General features: G+C 40.2%; 1 protein-coding gene across 1 annotated transcript; it reads left to right on the forward strand.

Annotated features, from left to right (window-relative positions):
• The first annotated feature begins 8 nt into the window (after positions 1 to 8).
• Positions 9 to 11,440, forward strand: tdh2 (L-threonine dehydrogenase 2). The gene is made up of 10 exons (XM_053633180.1): positions 9 to 535; positions 813 to 840; positions 4,129 to 4,297; positions 6,958 to 7,000; positions 8,072 to 8,142; positions 8,234 to 8,383; positions 9,079 to 9,251; positions 9,368 to 9,458; positions 9,574 to 9,843; positions 10,959 to 11,440. Exons 3-10 carry the CDS (start codon positions 4,141 to 4,143, stop codon positions 11,102 to 11,104), a joined length of 1,101 nt encoding a protein of 366 aa, XP_053489155.1. The 5' UTR covers positions 9 to 535; positions 813 to 840; positions 4,129 to 4,140; the 3' UTR covers positions 11,105 to 11,440.
• Positions 11,441 to 13,841: the final 2,401 nt, after the last annotated feature.

The raw sequence follows: 13,841 nt of genomic DNA on the forward strand, positions 1-13,841 counted from the left end.
CTATAACGCCTGATGAGGTTGGAGAATACACGGCGAGGGATCTGAGACCGTTCCTCCATACAGAACCTCTCCAGATTTCGAGGTCCACGCTGGTGGACTCTCCTCTTCAGTTCACCCCACAGGTTCCTGTACAGTTCCTAGTTCCTGTACAGCCTCTATTACAGTTACAGTGAGACGTTTGGGCGTTGTGACAGGTTAATACTCCACACTAGGGGTGTGTGTGTGTGTGTGTGTGTGTGTGTGACAGAGAGATTAACTACAAAACGGTCCACTTTGTTGTCATATAACGGTTTTCACGGTCATTTAGAAGAGCTGAATGCTGATTGGTTAAAACTGTTCTAGAACGCGTGGTGTCATGACGGAAAATATTTCAAAAATGACAGTTATTAAAGCAGCACGCCGCTCGAGCACGGTGTGCCAGTGATTTCATCACGACACGCCCTCTTGTGGCGGACTATAGAAATGGCGGGAGCGGGAAAGGGCCAGGTCAGCTGAACACCACTACAATGAAGCTGTCCCGAGCAGCAGTCAGCAGGTTTTATTCCATTATTTATTTATTTAGCTCCTCTGACGCTTGGGGCGGAAGTTGTAGTCCAGACGACGTGATAACCCATGAGAGAGATGGCGGTAGGAACTACATTTCCCAGAGATGCGCGCGAGACCAGCCGCTTTGTTTCACCCAATGATGACCAGTCCCACTGTAATCTCTCCATTCTACCCCCTAATACACCCGAAAATCCTCCTGCTGTCATCCTCAGCCCTGTTTACCCCCTCACACACGTGTTCATTCTCTGTGTTGCTTTAACCTGCAGTGGTGAAGACTACAAGATCCATAAACAGGTCAGAAACTTCTGTTCCTTTTTTATTTATTTATTTATTTATTCATTTATTTTTAAAGCAATTTGCTTAAAAATGTGACTTAAAATGGATCCTAATCTGACCACATGAAATACACACACACACACACACACACACACTTGTATGACCTCAGACAGTATTGATATTTAATGAAGTCACTTCTACAGTCTTAAATGAACACCCGGAACATTAACACATCCATGTGACAATGAACACTTACACTCTTATAATGAACTCGGGTGATCTCAAAATGAATACTGAAGTTACTCTTATAGTGCTACATGAACACCTTAAGTGTTAAACTAACTCAAAGTCTTTTGTTTCAGCTTGACGTGTTCAGCAAAATGCATATCACGCTGTTACACAGAGTATTGAAATGGATGTCGACAGTACTTTCATATCGTTAAAGGAACACCTTAAGTGTTGTTCTTTAAAAGTGTTTATTTAAAGCTCGGGGTTTTAAACAAAATCCGTGTTACGCTGTTGAATTCACACGTGTCGTCGTGAATTCATGTTCAAATTACTCTAAGAGTGTTAAATAAACACCGTAAGTGTTCCGCCGACGTTTACGGTGTTTACTTGAGCTTAACGTGCTTACTGATCCGTATCACGGTGTTGAATTAACACTCAGAAACTTTACATTGACACATAGGATTGGAATGAATGTTGCCATTACTTTCATATCGTTAAAGGAACACCTTGAGTGCTGCTCTAACTCTTAGAAGTGTTTATTTAAGCTTAACGTGTTAAACCAAATCCATAATTACTGTGTGGAAATTAACACTTCTGATTGAACACATCTCATTTTGAATTAAAGCTGAAATGACTCTTATTGTGTCAAATAAACACCGTAAGTGTTGCGCCGACGTTTACAGCGTTTGTTTCAGCTTAATGTGTTTACAAATCCCGTATTACCGTAAATGGTGAACTAACTCTTAAAATGTTTCATTTAAACCTAACGTGTGAAACAAAATCCATATTAAAATGTTGACTTTAACATTTACGCTGTTGAATTAACACGTGTAGTATTGAGATTAATGCTGAAATTACGCCCGCGCTAAATCGAATTAACACCTGCACTGTCATATTAACTCGTTAGTGTTGAATTAACACCTACACTGTCATGTTAACTCGCCAAGTGTTGAATTAACACCTGCACTGTCATATTAACTCGTTAGTGTTGAATTAACACCTACACTGTCATATTAACTCGTTAGTGTTGAATTAACACCTACACTGTCATGTTAACTCGTTAGTGTTGAATTAACACCTACACTGTCATGTTAACTCGTTAGTGTTGAATTAACACCTACACTGTCATATTAACTCGTTAGTGTTGAATTAACACCTACACTGTCATATTAACTCGTTAGTGTTGAATTAACACCTACACTGTCATGTTAACTCGTTAGTGTTGAATTAACACCTACACTGTCATGTTAACTCGTTAGTGTTGAATTAACACCTACACTGTCATGTTAACTCGCCAAGTGTTGAATTAACACCTGCACTGTCATATTAACTCGTTAGTGTTGAATTAACACCTACACTGTCATGTTAACTCGTTAGTGTTGAATTAACACCTACACTGTCATGTTAACTCGTTAGTGTTGAATTAACACCTACACTGTCATGTTAACTCGTTAGTGTTGAATTAACACCTACACTGTCATATTAACTCGTTAGTGTTGAATTAACACCTACACTGTCATATTAACTCGTTAGTGTTGAATTAACACCTACACTGTCATGTTAACTCGTTAGTGTTGAATTAACACCTACACTGTCATGTTAACTCGTTAGTGTTGAATTAACACCTACACTGTCATGTTAACTCGCCAAGTGTTGAATTAACACCTACACTGTCATGTTAACTCGTTAGTGTTGAATTAACACCTACACTGTCATGTTAACTCGTTAGTGTTGAATTAACACCTACACTGTCATATTAACTCGTTAGTGTTGAATTAACACCTACACTGTCATATTAACTCGTTAGTGTTGAATTAACACCTACACTGTCATGTTAACTCGTTAGTGTTGAATTAACACCTACACTGTCATGTTAACTCGCCAAGTGTTGAATTAACACCTACACTGTCATATTAACTCGTTAGTGTTGAATTAACACCTACACTGTCATGTTAACTCGTTAGTGTTGAATTAACACCTACACTGTCATGTTAACTCGTTAGTGTTGAATTAACACCTACACTGTCATGTTAACTCGTTAGTGTTGAATTAACACCTACACTGTCATATTAACTCGTTAATATTGAATTAACACCTACACTGTCATATTAACTCGCCAAGTGTTGAATTAACACCTACACTGTCATGTTAACTCGTTAGTGTTGAATTAACACCTACACTGTCATGTTAACTCGTTAGTGTTGAATTAACACCTACACTGTCATGTTAACTCGTTAGTGTTGAATTAACACCTACACTGTCATATTAACTCGTTAGTGTTGAATTAACACCTACACTGTCATATTAACTCGCCAAGTGTTGAATTAACACCTAGACGTTTGTATCGAGTCATACATGATCAAATAGGTGCATGATGTGATTGTCTTAACATCAATTAACAATTACAGTGTGGGATGAACTCATACAGGGTTCGTTTAGGTCTAGCGGGATGTATTAGGCTAAACACTGGGTTAATTAACATCGCATTCCATGTTCCGTGTTAAATTAAACACTGTAATAGTTAAGTAAACAGTTCAATAATATTAAATACTGGTTGTGGTGTTTAATTAATTGATAAAGTGTTGGTCTTAACTAGTGCTATAATATTTTTCTTTTAATGCTGCACCGATTCAACACCAATGAAACTGTCGTGGTGAATAAAGTATTTCAGTTCTATTCAGTCTGTCAGTGTTGAGTTAACTCTTCGAGTGTTCAGCATTGAGTTAATAACGGCGTTGAGGTGATGTTCTCGGTGTTGAATGAACTCTTAGTGTTGAAAATGTATATAACCTGATTAGTGTTATTAGTCATTAATGATGTGTTGAACGAACACAGTGTTTATTAAAGCCCAGTGGGTTGAATCACTTCAGTCACTGTGCAGTTTGTAACTCATATGGTGCCAAATTTCCTTTATTTAATTAACTTTAAAACACTGAGAGTTAATTAATACAGCTAGACGTGCTGTAGCTATATAAACACCGAGTTAATGACACGTCAGGTTCATTTAACACGTGGATGTCAGTTAGCACTGATGTGTTTAAAATGCTTTGTTTGTAAAGCATTTCTGCTGTTTTTCAGGTTTAGTCGAATATGAAGACGTGTATACGAGCTTCGGCGTTTTTCCGCTCGCTCTGTCGATTCAGTCCTCTTCATCGGAGCATGAGTTGGTCACCGAGACAAATCAGATGCTGGAAAGGTCCAGAGTCGTCAGATATTCCATCAGACTGTCCTCGAGTCCTGATCACGGGTACGTCGCTGAAAATAGACGCCTACGAGCTTTAATAGTTACGTTCTTACGTTCTGGTCAGGTCGATTTAACTTAACTGAAACTCACAGGACATGTTCCTCACATCGTAACGAAATACCTTTACTATTAGTCTCACTGCAGTTACTGAATAATAAGCTGAATGTTGAATTCTGGATTCTGATTGGTCACCAGCATTTATTCTGTACATGTCTCAGAGTCGTGCTTTAACCTATATACATATATATGGAGTATAATGTGGTGTGTAAACACAACGCAGCTGAACGCAGCATTATACACCGCTACGTGGCGTATACAAATTGCAAGATCGCTGCGGTATAAGAGGAATAAAACACTTCAGGGTGTGCAGTGTATAGGAAAATAACCATCTTCAGAGTTGTAACAGCAGCTCCGCTTCATCACACCACCCTGTTGTTGATTCATTTCCTACAGCAGCATGACACGGTGTGTGTGTGTGTATTCTTCAAATGTCAGTCCTGGTGGAACAGAGTCGTGCTTTAACCTATGTACATGGAACATAATGTGCCGTTGTGTGAAAACAGTGCAGCTGAATGCACCATTATATACCAACAACACACCATTATACACCAACACACCATTATACACCAACAACACACCATTATACGAATAACACACCATTATACACCAACACACCATTATACACCAACAACTCACCATTATACACGAATAACGCACCATTATACACCAACAACACACCATTATACGAATAACACACCATTATACACCAACACACCATTATACACCAACAACTCACCATTATACACGAATAACGCACCATTATACACCAACAACACACCATTATACGAATAACACACCATTATACACCAACACACCATTATACACCAACAACTCACCATTATACACGAATAACGCACCATTATACACCAACAACACACCATTATACACGAATAACACACCATTATACACCATATACACCAACAGCACACCATTATACACCAACACACCATTATACACCATATACACCAACACACCATTATACACCATATACACCAACAACACACCATTATACACGAATAACACACCATTATACACCATATACACCAACAACACACCATTATACACCATATACACCAACAACTCACCATTATACACGAATAACACACCATTATACACCATATACACCAACACACCATTATACACCATATACACCAACAACTCACCATTATACACGAATAACACACCATTATACACCATATACACCAACAACACACCATTATACACGAATAACACACCATTATACACCATATACACCAACAACACACCATTATACACCATATACACCAACAACTCACCATTATACACGAATAACACACCATTATACACCATATACACCAACAACACACCATTATACACCAACACACCATTATACACCAACAACACACCATTATACACCAACACACCATTATACACCAACAACACACCATTATACACCAACATACACCAACAACACACCATTATACACCAACAACACACCATATACACCAACAACACACCATATACACCATATACACCAACAACACACCATTATACACGAATAACACACCATTATATACCAACAACACACCATATACACCAACAACACACCATTATACACCAACACACCATTATACACCAAAAACACACCATATACACCATATACACCAACAACACACCATTATACACCAACAGCACACCACTACTCACTGCACAACACAGCACAACAGAATGAAACAGGATCATCTCTATAAGACTGTTAAGCCTAGTTATAGATATATTTACTCATTTCAAGCTAAATAAAATGTATTCTTTTGGCAGATCATTTGTGTCTACCTCTAGAATAAGACTATTTCTATCTTGAAAGGAGTAGGAACACTGTTAAATTTAATAAAGTTGAATATTTCTTGCTAAGATGTCATTTTTTTTGCATTGTTGTAATAAATTAAACCCCTGTGAGTGAAGACGTTTACAGGAAGCCAGATGACTGGTTGAATGAATGATTTTTTCCCCTATTTTTTCTCTTTTCCCCCTATCTGCCGTCTAAGAGATGATCCTGATTGATCCTGGCGACAAAAGCCGGCTCACACACCGGAGCGGTGTATAATGCTGCGTTCAGCATTGTGTATTTACACAACACCACATTATGTTCCATGTATATAGGTTAAAGCACGACTCTGAGCCTCCAGGACTGAAAAATGTAAAGGATAAACACTAGTGGCACGCTGTTATAGGAAAATAACTTAAAATCTTTCTCTCTCTCTCTCTCTCTCTCTCTGTCTTGAAGTTAGCAAGGCAAAAAAATGAACAAATAAATAAAACGCAGCGTGCTATGTTACCAAGAAACCACGAAAACTCGTCTGTCCTGCAGAACTTACAGCTTTATCTCTGACACTGGAGACTCCTTCCGTTAATGTTACATACACAAAAACTTCACCATATCAACGATTACGCACGTACATGTCCCTGTGAACGAGCTGTTACTATAGAAACGATAACATACCAGAACGTGTGATTTGTAGCTGCGCTACTGTCAAAGCTGCTGTTGTGGAAAACGAATCAACACCTTCTGCTGTCCAATCAGAATTCAAACAGCGCTGAATCTGATTCTCTCTCTCTGTTCGAAGGTGGCCTTGGGCAGCTCGGTATCGGACTGGCGCAGATGCTGAGGTGTGTACGTGAGTGTGTAACTGTAGCTAGCGTTTAGCATTGGATTCATATACAGTACTCCTGCAGAGAGCACTCATGTATTTCCCAGTTAAGGCCCATGTACGTCCCAGCTAATAGAAGCAAATACTTGTACTGACCAAAACCAAAACATGTGATTAAATGCTAATCAGACACCAGCGAAACTTTGACCAGACTGTATAGGCGTGGCCTAATATTCAAACGAGCATGCTTGATTGACAGCGCTCTGTCTGAAACGCCGCCTAAACACAATGTCACAATAATCAGGATTGTTCAGCCTCCAGTAGAAACCACTCACTCATAGAGTTACACAGTTAGCTTTCACTTGCTCGATTAGCTTTTACCAGCTAGATTAGCTTTCATTGTCTAGGTTAGCATTCACTTGTTAGATTAGCTTTCACTCTCTACGTTAGCTTTTACTTGCTAGATTAGCTTTCACTGATTAGATTAGCTTTCATTCTCTATGTTAGCTTTTACTTGCTAGATTAGCTTTCACTCACTAGATTGGCTTTTGCTCGCCAGGTTAGCTTACGCCTTCTATATTAGCTTTCACTCTCTAGGTTAGCATTTATTTGCTAGATTAGCTTTCGCTCGCTAGATTAGCTTTCACCTTCTAGATTAGCTTTTACTGACTAGATTAGCTTTCACTATCCTTGATTAACTTTCACTCACTAGATTAGATTTCACTCACTAGATTAGCTTTTACTTGCTAGGTTAGCGTTCGCTCTATATTAGCTTTCACTCTCTACATTAGCTTTCGCCTTCTAGATTAGCTTTTACTCACTAGATTAGTTTTAATTTGATGGATTCGTGTTTATTTGCTAGATTAGCTCTCACTCACTAAATTGGCTTTCATTCGCTAGGTTAGCTTTCACTTTCTAGATTTGCTTTCAATGATTAAATTAGCTTTCACTCACTACATTAGCTTTCACGCTTTGGATGAGCTTTCACATACTTTGTTAGCTTTCATTTAAAACCAGAAAGTAAACACTCAAACTAAAATGCACTGAATCTACAGGTCTGATGTTTCTTTATTTGTGAATCTGATCTCAGGCAGCAGTATGGTCGAGAAAACGTGATCCTGTCTGATATCAAGAAGCCTCCAGCAGAAGTGTTGGACATGGGTACACAGATGTATTCTCTATATTCAGTGTGAAATATTTGGTGCTGGTTGTGGTGTAACGCTGGTGTGTTCTCGCCGTGTGAGTTGTTCAGGTCCCTTCGTGTACGCTGATGTTCTGGATTATAAAAACCTGCGTGAGCTGGTGGTGAATAACGGCATCACGTGGCTGGTGCATTACAGCGCAATGCTCAGTGCTGTGGGAGAAACCAACGTCCAACTGTCCAGAGCCATCAACATCACAGGTTCTCCTCTCCTCTTCTCTTCCCTCCTCCGCTCTCCTCTCCTCTTCTCTTCTCTCTTCCGCTCTTCTCCTCCTCTCCTCTCTTCACCCCTCCTCTTCTCTTCTCTCTTCTCTCCTCTCTCCTCTCCTCTCCTCTTCTCTTCTCTCCTCCGCTTTCCTCTCCTCTTCTCTTCTCTCCTCCGCTTTCCTCTCCTCTTCTCTTCTCTCTTCCGCTCTTCTCCTCCTCTTCTTTCTTCACCCCTCCTCTTCTCTCCTCTCCTCTCTCCTCTCTCCTCTCTCCTCTCTTCTCCTCTTCTCTTCTCTTCTCTCCTCCGCTTTCCTCTCCTCTTCTCTTCTCTCTTCCGCTCTTCTCCTCCTCTCCTCTCTTCACCCCTCCTCTTCTCTCCTCTCCTCTCTTCTCTCCTCCTCTCTCTTCTCCTCTCCTCTTCTCTTCTCTCTTCCGCTCTTCTCCTCCTCTCCTCTCTTCACCACTCCTCTTCTCTCCTCTCCTCTCTTCTCTCCTCCTCTCTCCTCTCCTCTTCTCTCCTCTTCTCTCCTCTCCTTTGCTCTTCTCCTCTCTCCTCTCCTCTTCTCTCCTCTCCTCCTCTCTCCTTTCCTCTTCTCTCCTCTCCCCTCTCCTCTCATTATCTCTCCTCTCTTCCCTTCACTTCTCCTTTCTTCACTTCTATTCTATTCATCTTCTCTTCATCTTGTCAGGATTGCATAACGTCTTAGACCTGGCTCTGGACAACTCCATGCGCCTCTTCGTTCCCAGCACCATTGGAGCGTTTGGCCCCACCTCTCCCAGAGACCCCGCCCCCGATCTCTGCATCCAGAGGCCTCGCACCATTTACGGCGTCTCCAAGGTCCACGCCGAGCTCATGGGCGAGGTCAGCTTTTTATATCACACTTCTACTTTCTGTACGCTTCACGTGTGATGAGTGTGTCATGCGATGAGTGTGATGTGGAAATGCTGTGGTAATGTTCATCATCTGTTCGCTATCAGTATCTGCACCATAAATACGGCTTGGATTTCCGCTGTCTACGTTATCCTGGAGTTATCTCAGCCTACACGCACGCTGGCGGTGGCACCACAGGTAAAATTCACCCATTCACACAAAATAAAGAACAATTCTGGACCAGACTTTGGGCTCCAAGAACTCTGGAATCCAAGGTGCTTCGGTAACTTGCTTGCTCTCTCGCTCTCTTCAGACTACGCGGTCCAGATTTTCCATGACGCTCTCAGCACTGGACACCATGAGTGTTACCTGCACCCAAAGACACGCCTACCCATGATGCACATCTCCGACTGCCACCGGGCCACTGTTGAGTTCATGCAGGCTCCTGAATGTCAGCTCTATCTCCGCACATACAACATCGCCGCCATTAGCTTCACCCCCGAGGAGGTGGTGGAGGAGATCCGCAAACACCTTCCTCACCTGAGGGTCACCTACAAACCAGACCCCATCCGTCAGAACATTGGTACCAACCAAGCCACAAGCAGTGGGACACTGAATAAATGTGAAAAATGTTAAAAGGATGCTGGGATGGAGGGATGGATGGATGAGTTGCTGTATTCTTGAATAGCTGAATGGATAAGTAGGTGGATGGACAGATGCATGGATGGTTTGTTGAGATGACTTGATGGATGGATGGATGGATGGACAGTACATGGATACATGAATGAATGGATGGGTGAAGGGAAAAATAAATAAATAATTTGAACGAGTGGATGGATAGATGGATGACGGTATGGACTGATAGATGCGTAACTGGATGGATAGATGAAATAAAGGAAGTTCTGATGTTTGGATTGTTAGTTTCTTGAATAAAATGGGGGGATAAAATAGGGCATAGATGAATGGATTGTCGGACGGATGACTGGGTGGATGAATGGAAAATGGTGAATGAGTGGATGGATAGATGGATGATGGTATGGACTGATAGATGGGTAGCTGGATGGATAGATGGAAAACAAGAGGATGGATTGATGAAGGAATGGAGAGAGATGGGTGGATGGATGGAATAAAGAAAGGACTGATGTTTGGGTTGTTAGACTGATGGATGGATGGATGGATGGATGGAAAATGTTAAATGAGTGGATAGACAGACAGATAGATAGATAGATAGATATGAAGGAATAGACATATAGATGGGTGGCTGACTAGATGGATGGAATAAACGACTGATGTTTGGGTTGTTAGACAGATGGATGGATGGATAAAATGGTGCATAGCTTAATGGATGGATAATTAGATGGATTAATCAGGAGAGAGATGGATGAATGGCTGACTTGCTAGATGGATGGATAAAAAATGGGGAATTAGTTTATGGATAAACGGATAAAGGAATGGACAGATGGCTGGATAGATGAGTGGCTTGAAGAATAGATAGATGGAATAAAGAACTGATGATTGGATTATTAGATTCTTAAATTAATGAATGGATGAATTAGTGAACATATAGTTGGATAATGTGTGCCTGACCTGATGGATGGATGGATGGATGTATAGGTGCATAGTTACTTTTGGTAACTGTTGGTATTGTGTGAATGATAATTGATTGTCTGATGTGTGTGTGTGTGTGTGTGTGTGTAGCAGACAGCTGGCCGATGCGGTTTGACGACTCTAATGCTCGGAGAGATTGGGGCTGGGAGCCGGCGTTCGGACTTCCCGAGCTCGTCACGGACATGCTGAGTCACCACCGGAACAGGAGAGCGAGCGTGGACCTCGGCGTTAGCTAGCAGCCTCGTCACACCACACCGTTGTTGATAACTTTCCTATAACAGCACAACACGGAGTGTTTTATTCCTTACCAAATGCAGGTCTCTGCTCAGGGTCAACATTGTGTACATCACATTTGGAAGTTGTAGCTTGAGAAGTCAAGGAGAAACAAAATCTGCGTTCTTTCTGGGATGATGAAGGAATGAAAGAAGGGATTGGTGCTGTATAGTGCATTAGCTGCTGATTTTTATTAATCAATTTTATACATTCTATGTTTTTTTTTTTTTTTTAAATATATATATAAAAAAAAACATTTTAGAAGTATCCAAACCTCCATTTGAGATCCATTGAGAGAAAAGAAGACTGGAATGATCTGCACCATGTATTCCTCTTATGGTGCAACACGTAACAGCACTGAAATATGACTGAGTCTAGGATGCAACAGGAAGAAGAAAAAAAAGAGAGGATACAGGAGAGATGAAGAGATGAAGGATGTTTTGCGCCAGTACTGGGAATATCCATAGCTGCCTGGTTTAAACCTGAAAACGGTTTTTAAGCAATGTGAAAAATGACACGTGGAAGTCTGTGGAAACGTCGAGGAGAGATGAAAATGTGATGTGAGTGAGCTACTTCTATAGATACCACAAAGACGCGGGTTTTGGAACATTTTCAAGGAAAATTATAGTAATAATAATTTTAAAAAAAAAGCATAATAGAAAAGAAAATGTCTGTCTTTATGGACAGACGTGTGATTTTGGAGGTAAATGGACATGGTTTTGAGTTGAGCTTTTAAAGATCTATTCATTTTCCTGACATTCTCAAGGAGCGATAATATAAAGGAAAAAAAAAAAAAAGAAGAAAACACAATAAACATCTCTTTATTAACTGGGTGTGATTTTAGAGGTCATAGTGAGCCATGGAGGTGAGCTTTCAATTTTCAATCATTATCTGAACTTGAATGTAAATTACTGTATTATTCCCAATTGTGATGCAAGTTTATTTATCAGGGGGAAAAAAAATAAACTAATTAATTAATTAATTAACCATTTCATTTGCTCTGTATTGTGATGTATGATGAATTTGTGAATTATTTCTTTCAAAACTAATTTTCTTCAATCCTGTTGAACCCAGTTCGATCCTGATCTCGGATTATTGTCTGTGTAGAGTTTTTGTTCTCCCCGTGTCTGTGTGGGCTTACTCCGGGTTCTTCGGTTTCTTCCCACCTCCCAGAAACATGCATGTAGGTGGACTGATTACGATAAAATGCCCCTCAGTGTGAATGAGTGTCTTGCAATGGAGACACAAATGTATTCCCGGATCAGGCTCAATAGACTCCGGATAAAGCTCTCTTACAGAAGATGAGTGAATAAATGAAGACCCCCAGAGTGTAATTTGTTTATTTTGCTTTATTTTGGATGATAACTGTTCCTGTTCAATGCTACCATATTTTATTGCTTATTGACAAAGCCTGATTTTGAGTTAACCCTGATGAACCCTTTATAATCAAGTTCACAATATACATCAATATACATTACTGAGCAAAATCTTAGGCACCCTATATATATATATATATATATATATATATATATATATATATATATATATATATATATATATATACATTTTGTTGTAGATGTTTATTGTATGACTTCTATATTATAGAGCCAGTACAAAAAAAAAAAAAAAAAAACACTACAGGAAAATGCTTGTATGTCAGTAAAGAAAGCAACATTTTATGTAGCAGACCGCTTTTCAGACAAAAAAACCGAAACAAAACAAAAACAAATGAAGACTGTGGGGTTTTGCATGTTGAGAAAATCAAAGTCTCCATAAGAACTGTGGCAGATTCTCCAAGATCCTCAGTAAAACTTACCAGCTAATGTCCTTATAAAACTGCACAAATTGTACCTGATTCTACTGTTTGTTTGTTTTTAAAGCAAAGGGTTGCCACACCAAATACTGACTTTGTTTAGTTTAATACTGTTAAAATGTAGAAACATTTCATTTCTTTATTTTCGAAACTATCTTTGCTTTACAGCATTTCTTAGCATATATACAGCACTGTATATCATTTGTATCCACTGATCTAAACTATATGGCTAATATCCATCCATCCATTTTCTATACCGCTTATCCTACTGGGTCATGGTGAACCTGGAGCCTATCCCAGGGAGCATCGGGCACAAGGCGGGGTACACCCTGGACGGGGTGCCAATCCATCACAGGGCACAATCACATACATATTCACACACCCATTTATGCACTATGGACACTTTGGACATACCAATCAGCCTACCATGCATGTCTTTGGACTGTGGGAAGAAACCGGAGTACCCTTGCAGCACAGTGAGAACAGCAAAACTATTATAACTTTGCTGTTATAATAAGCTCCACTCTTCTGGGAAGGCTATGATTTTGGAGTGACGCTGTGGGGATTTGTGTTCATTCAGCTACAAAGAGCTTTGTGTTCTGGGGTGCAGTCGGTGTTCCAGTTTATCCCAAAGGTGTTAAGTGGGGTTGTGGTGCAGGACACTCGAGTTCTTCCAGTCCAACCTTAACACGCCATGTCGTCATGGAGCTGGCTTTGTGCACAGGCGGATTGTCATGCTGGAACAGATTTGGGCCTCTCAGTTCCAGTGAAGGGAAATCGTAACGCTATAGCGTATTATACAAATGTGTGCTTCAAATGTAGTGGAGAACAATCTTTCCAACCTAAGTTAAAAAACTTCAGAGACAAAAGGGTTATGTCAAATAAGC

The sequence above is a fragment of the Ictalurus furcatus genome, chromosome 9 (genome assembly GCF_023375685.1).
Source record: "Ictalurus furcatus strain D&B chromosome 9, Billie_1.0, whole genome shotgun sequence".
Classification (NCBI taxonomy): domain Eukaryota; kingdom Metazoa; phylum Chordata; class Actinopteri; order Siluriformes; family Ictaluridae; genus Ictalurus; species Ictalurus furcatus.

What these genes read in the sequence shown, in the direction of transcription:
- tdh2 (XM_053633180.1), top strand. Translation starts at nt 4,141, where the DNA reads ATGAAGACGTGTATACGAGCTTCGGCGTTTTTCCGCTCGCTCTGTCGA. An exon ending in GGACTGGCGCAGATGCTGAG is followed by an intron (nt 7,001 to 8,071) that starts GTGTGTACGTGA and finishes ATCTGATCTCAG; the next exon opens with GCAGCAGTATGGTCGAGAAA. An exon ending in CGCTGGCGGTGGCACCACAG is followed by an intron (nt 9,459 to 9,573) that starts GTAAAATTCACC and finishes CGCTCTCTTCAG; the next exon opens with ACTACGCGGTCCAGATTTTC.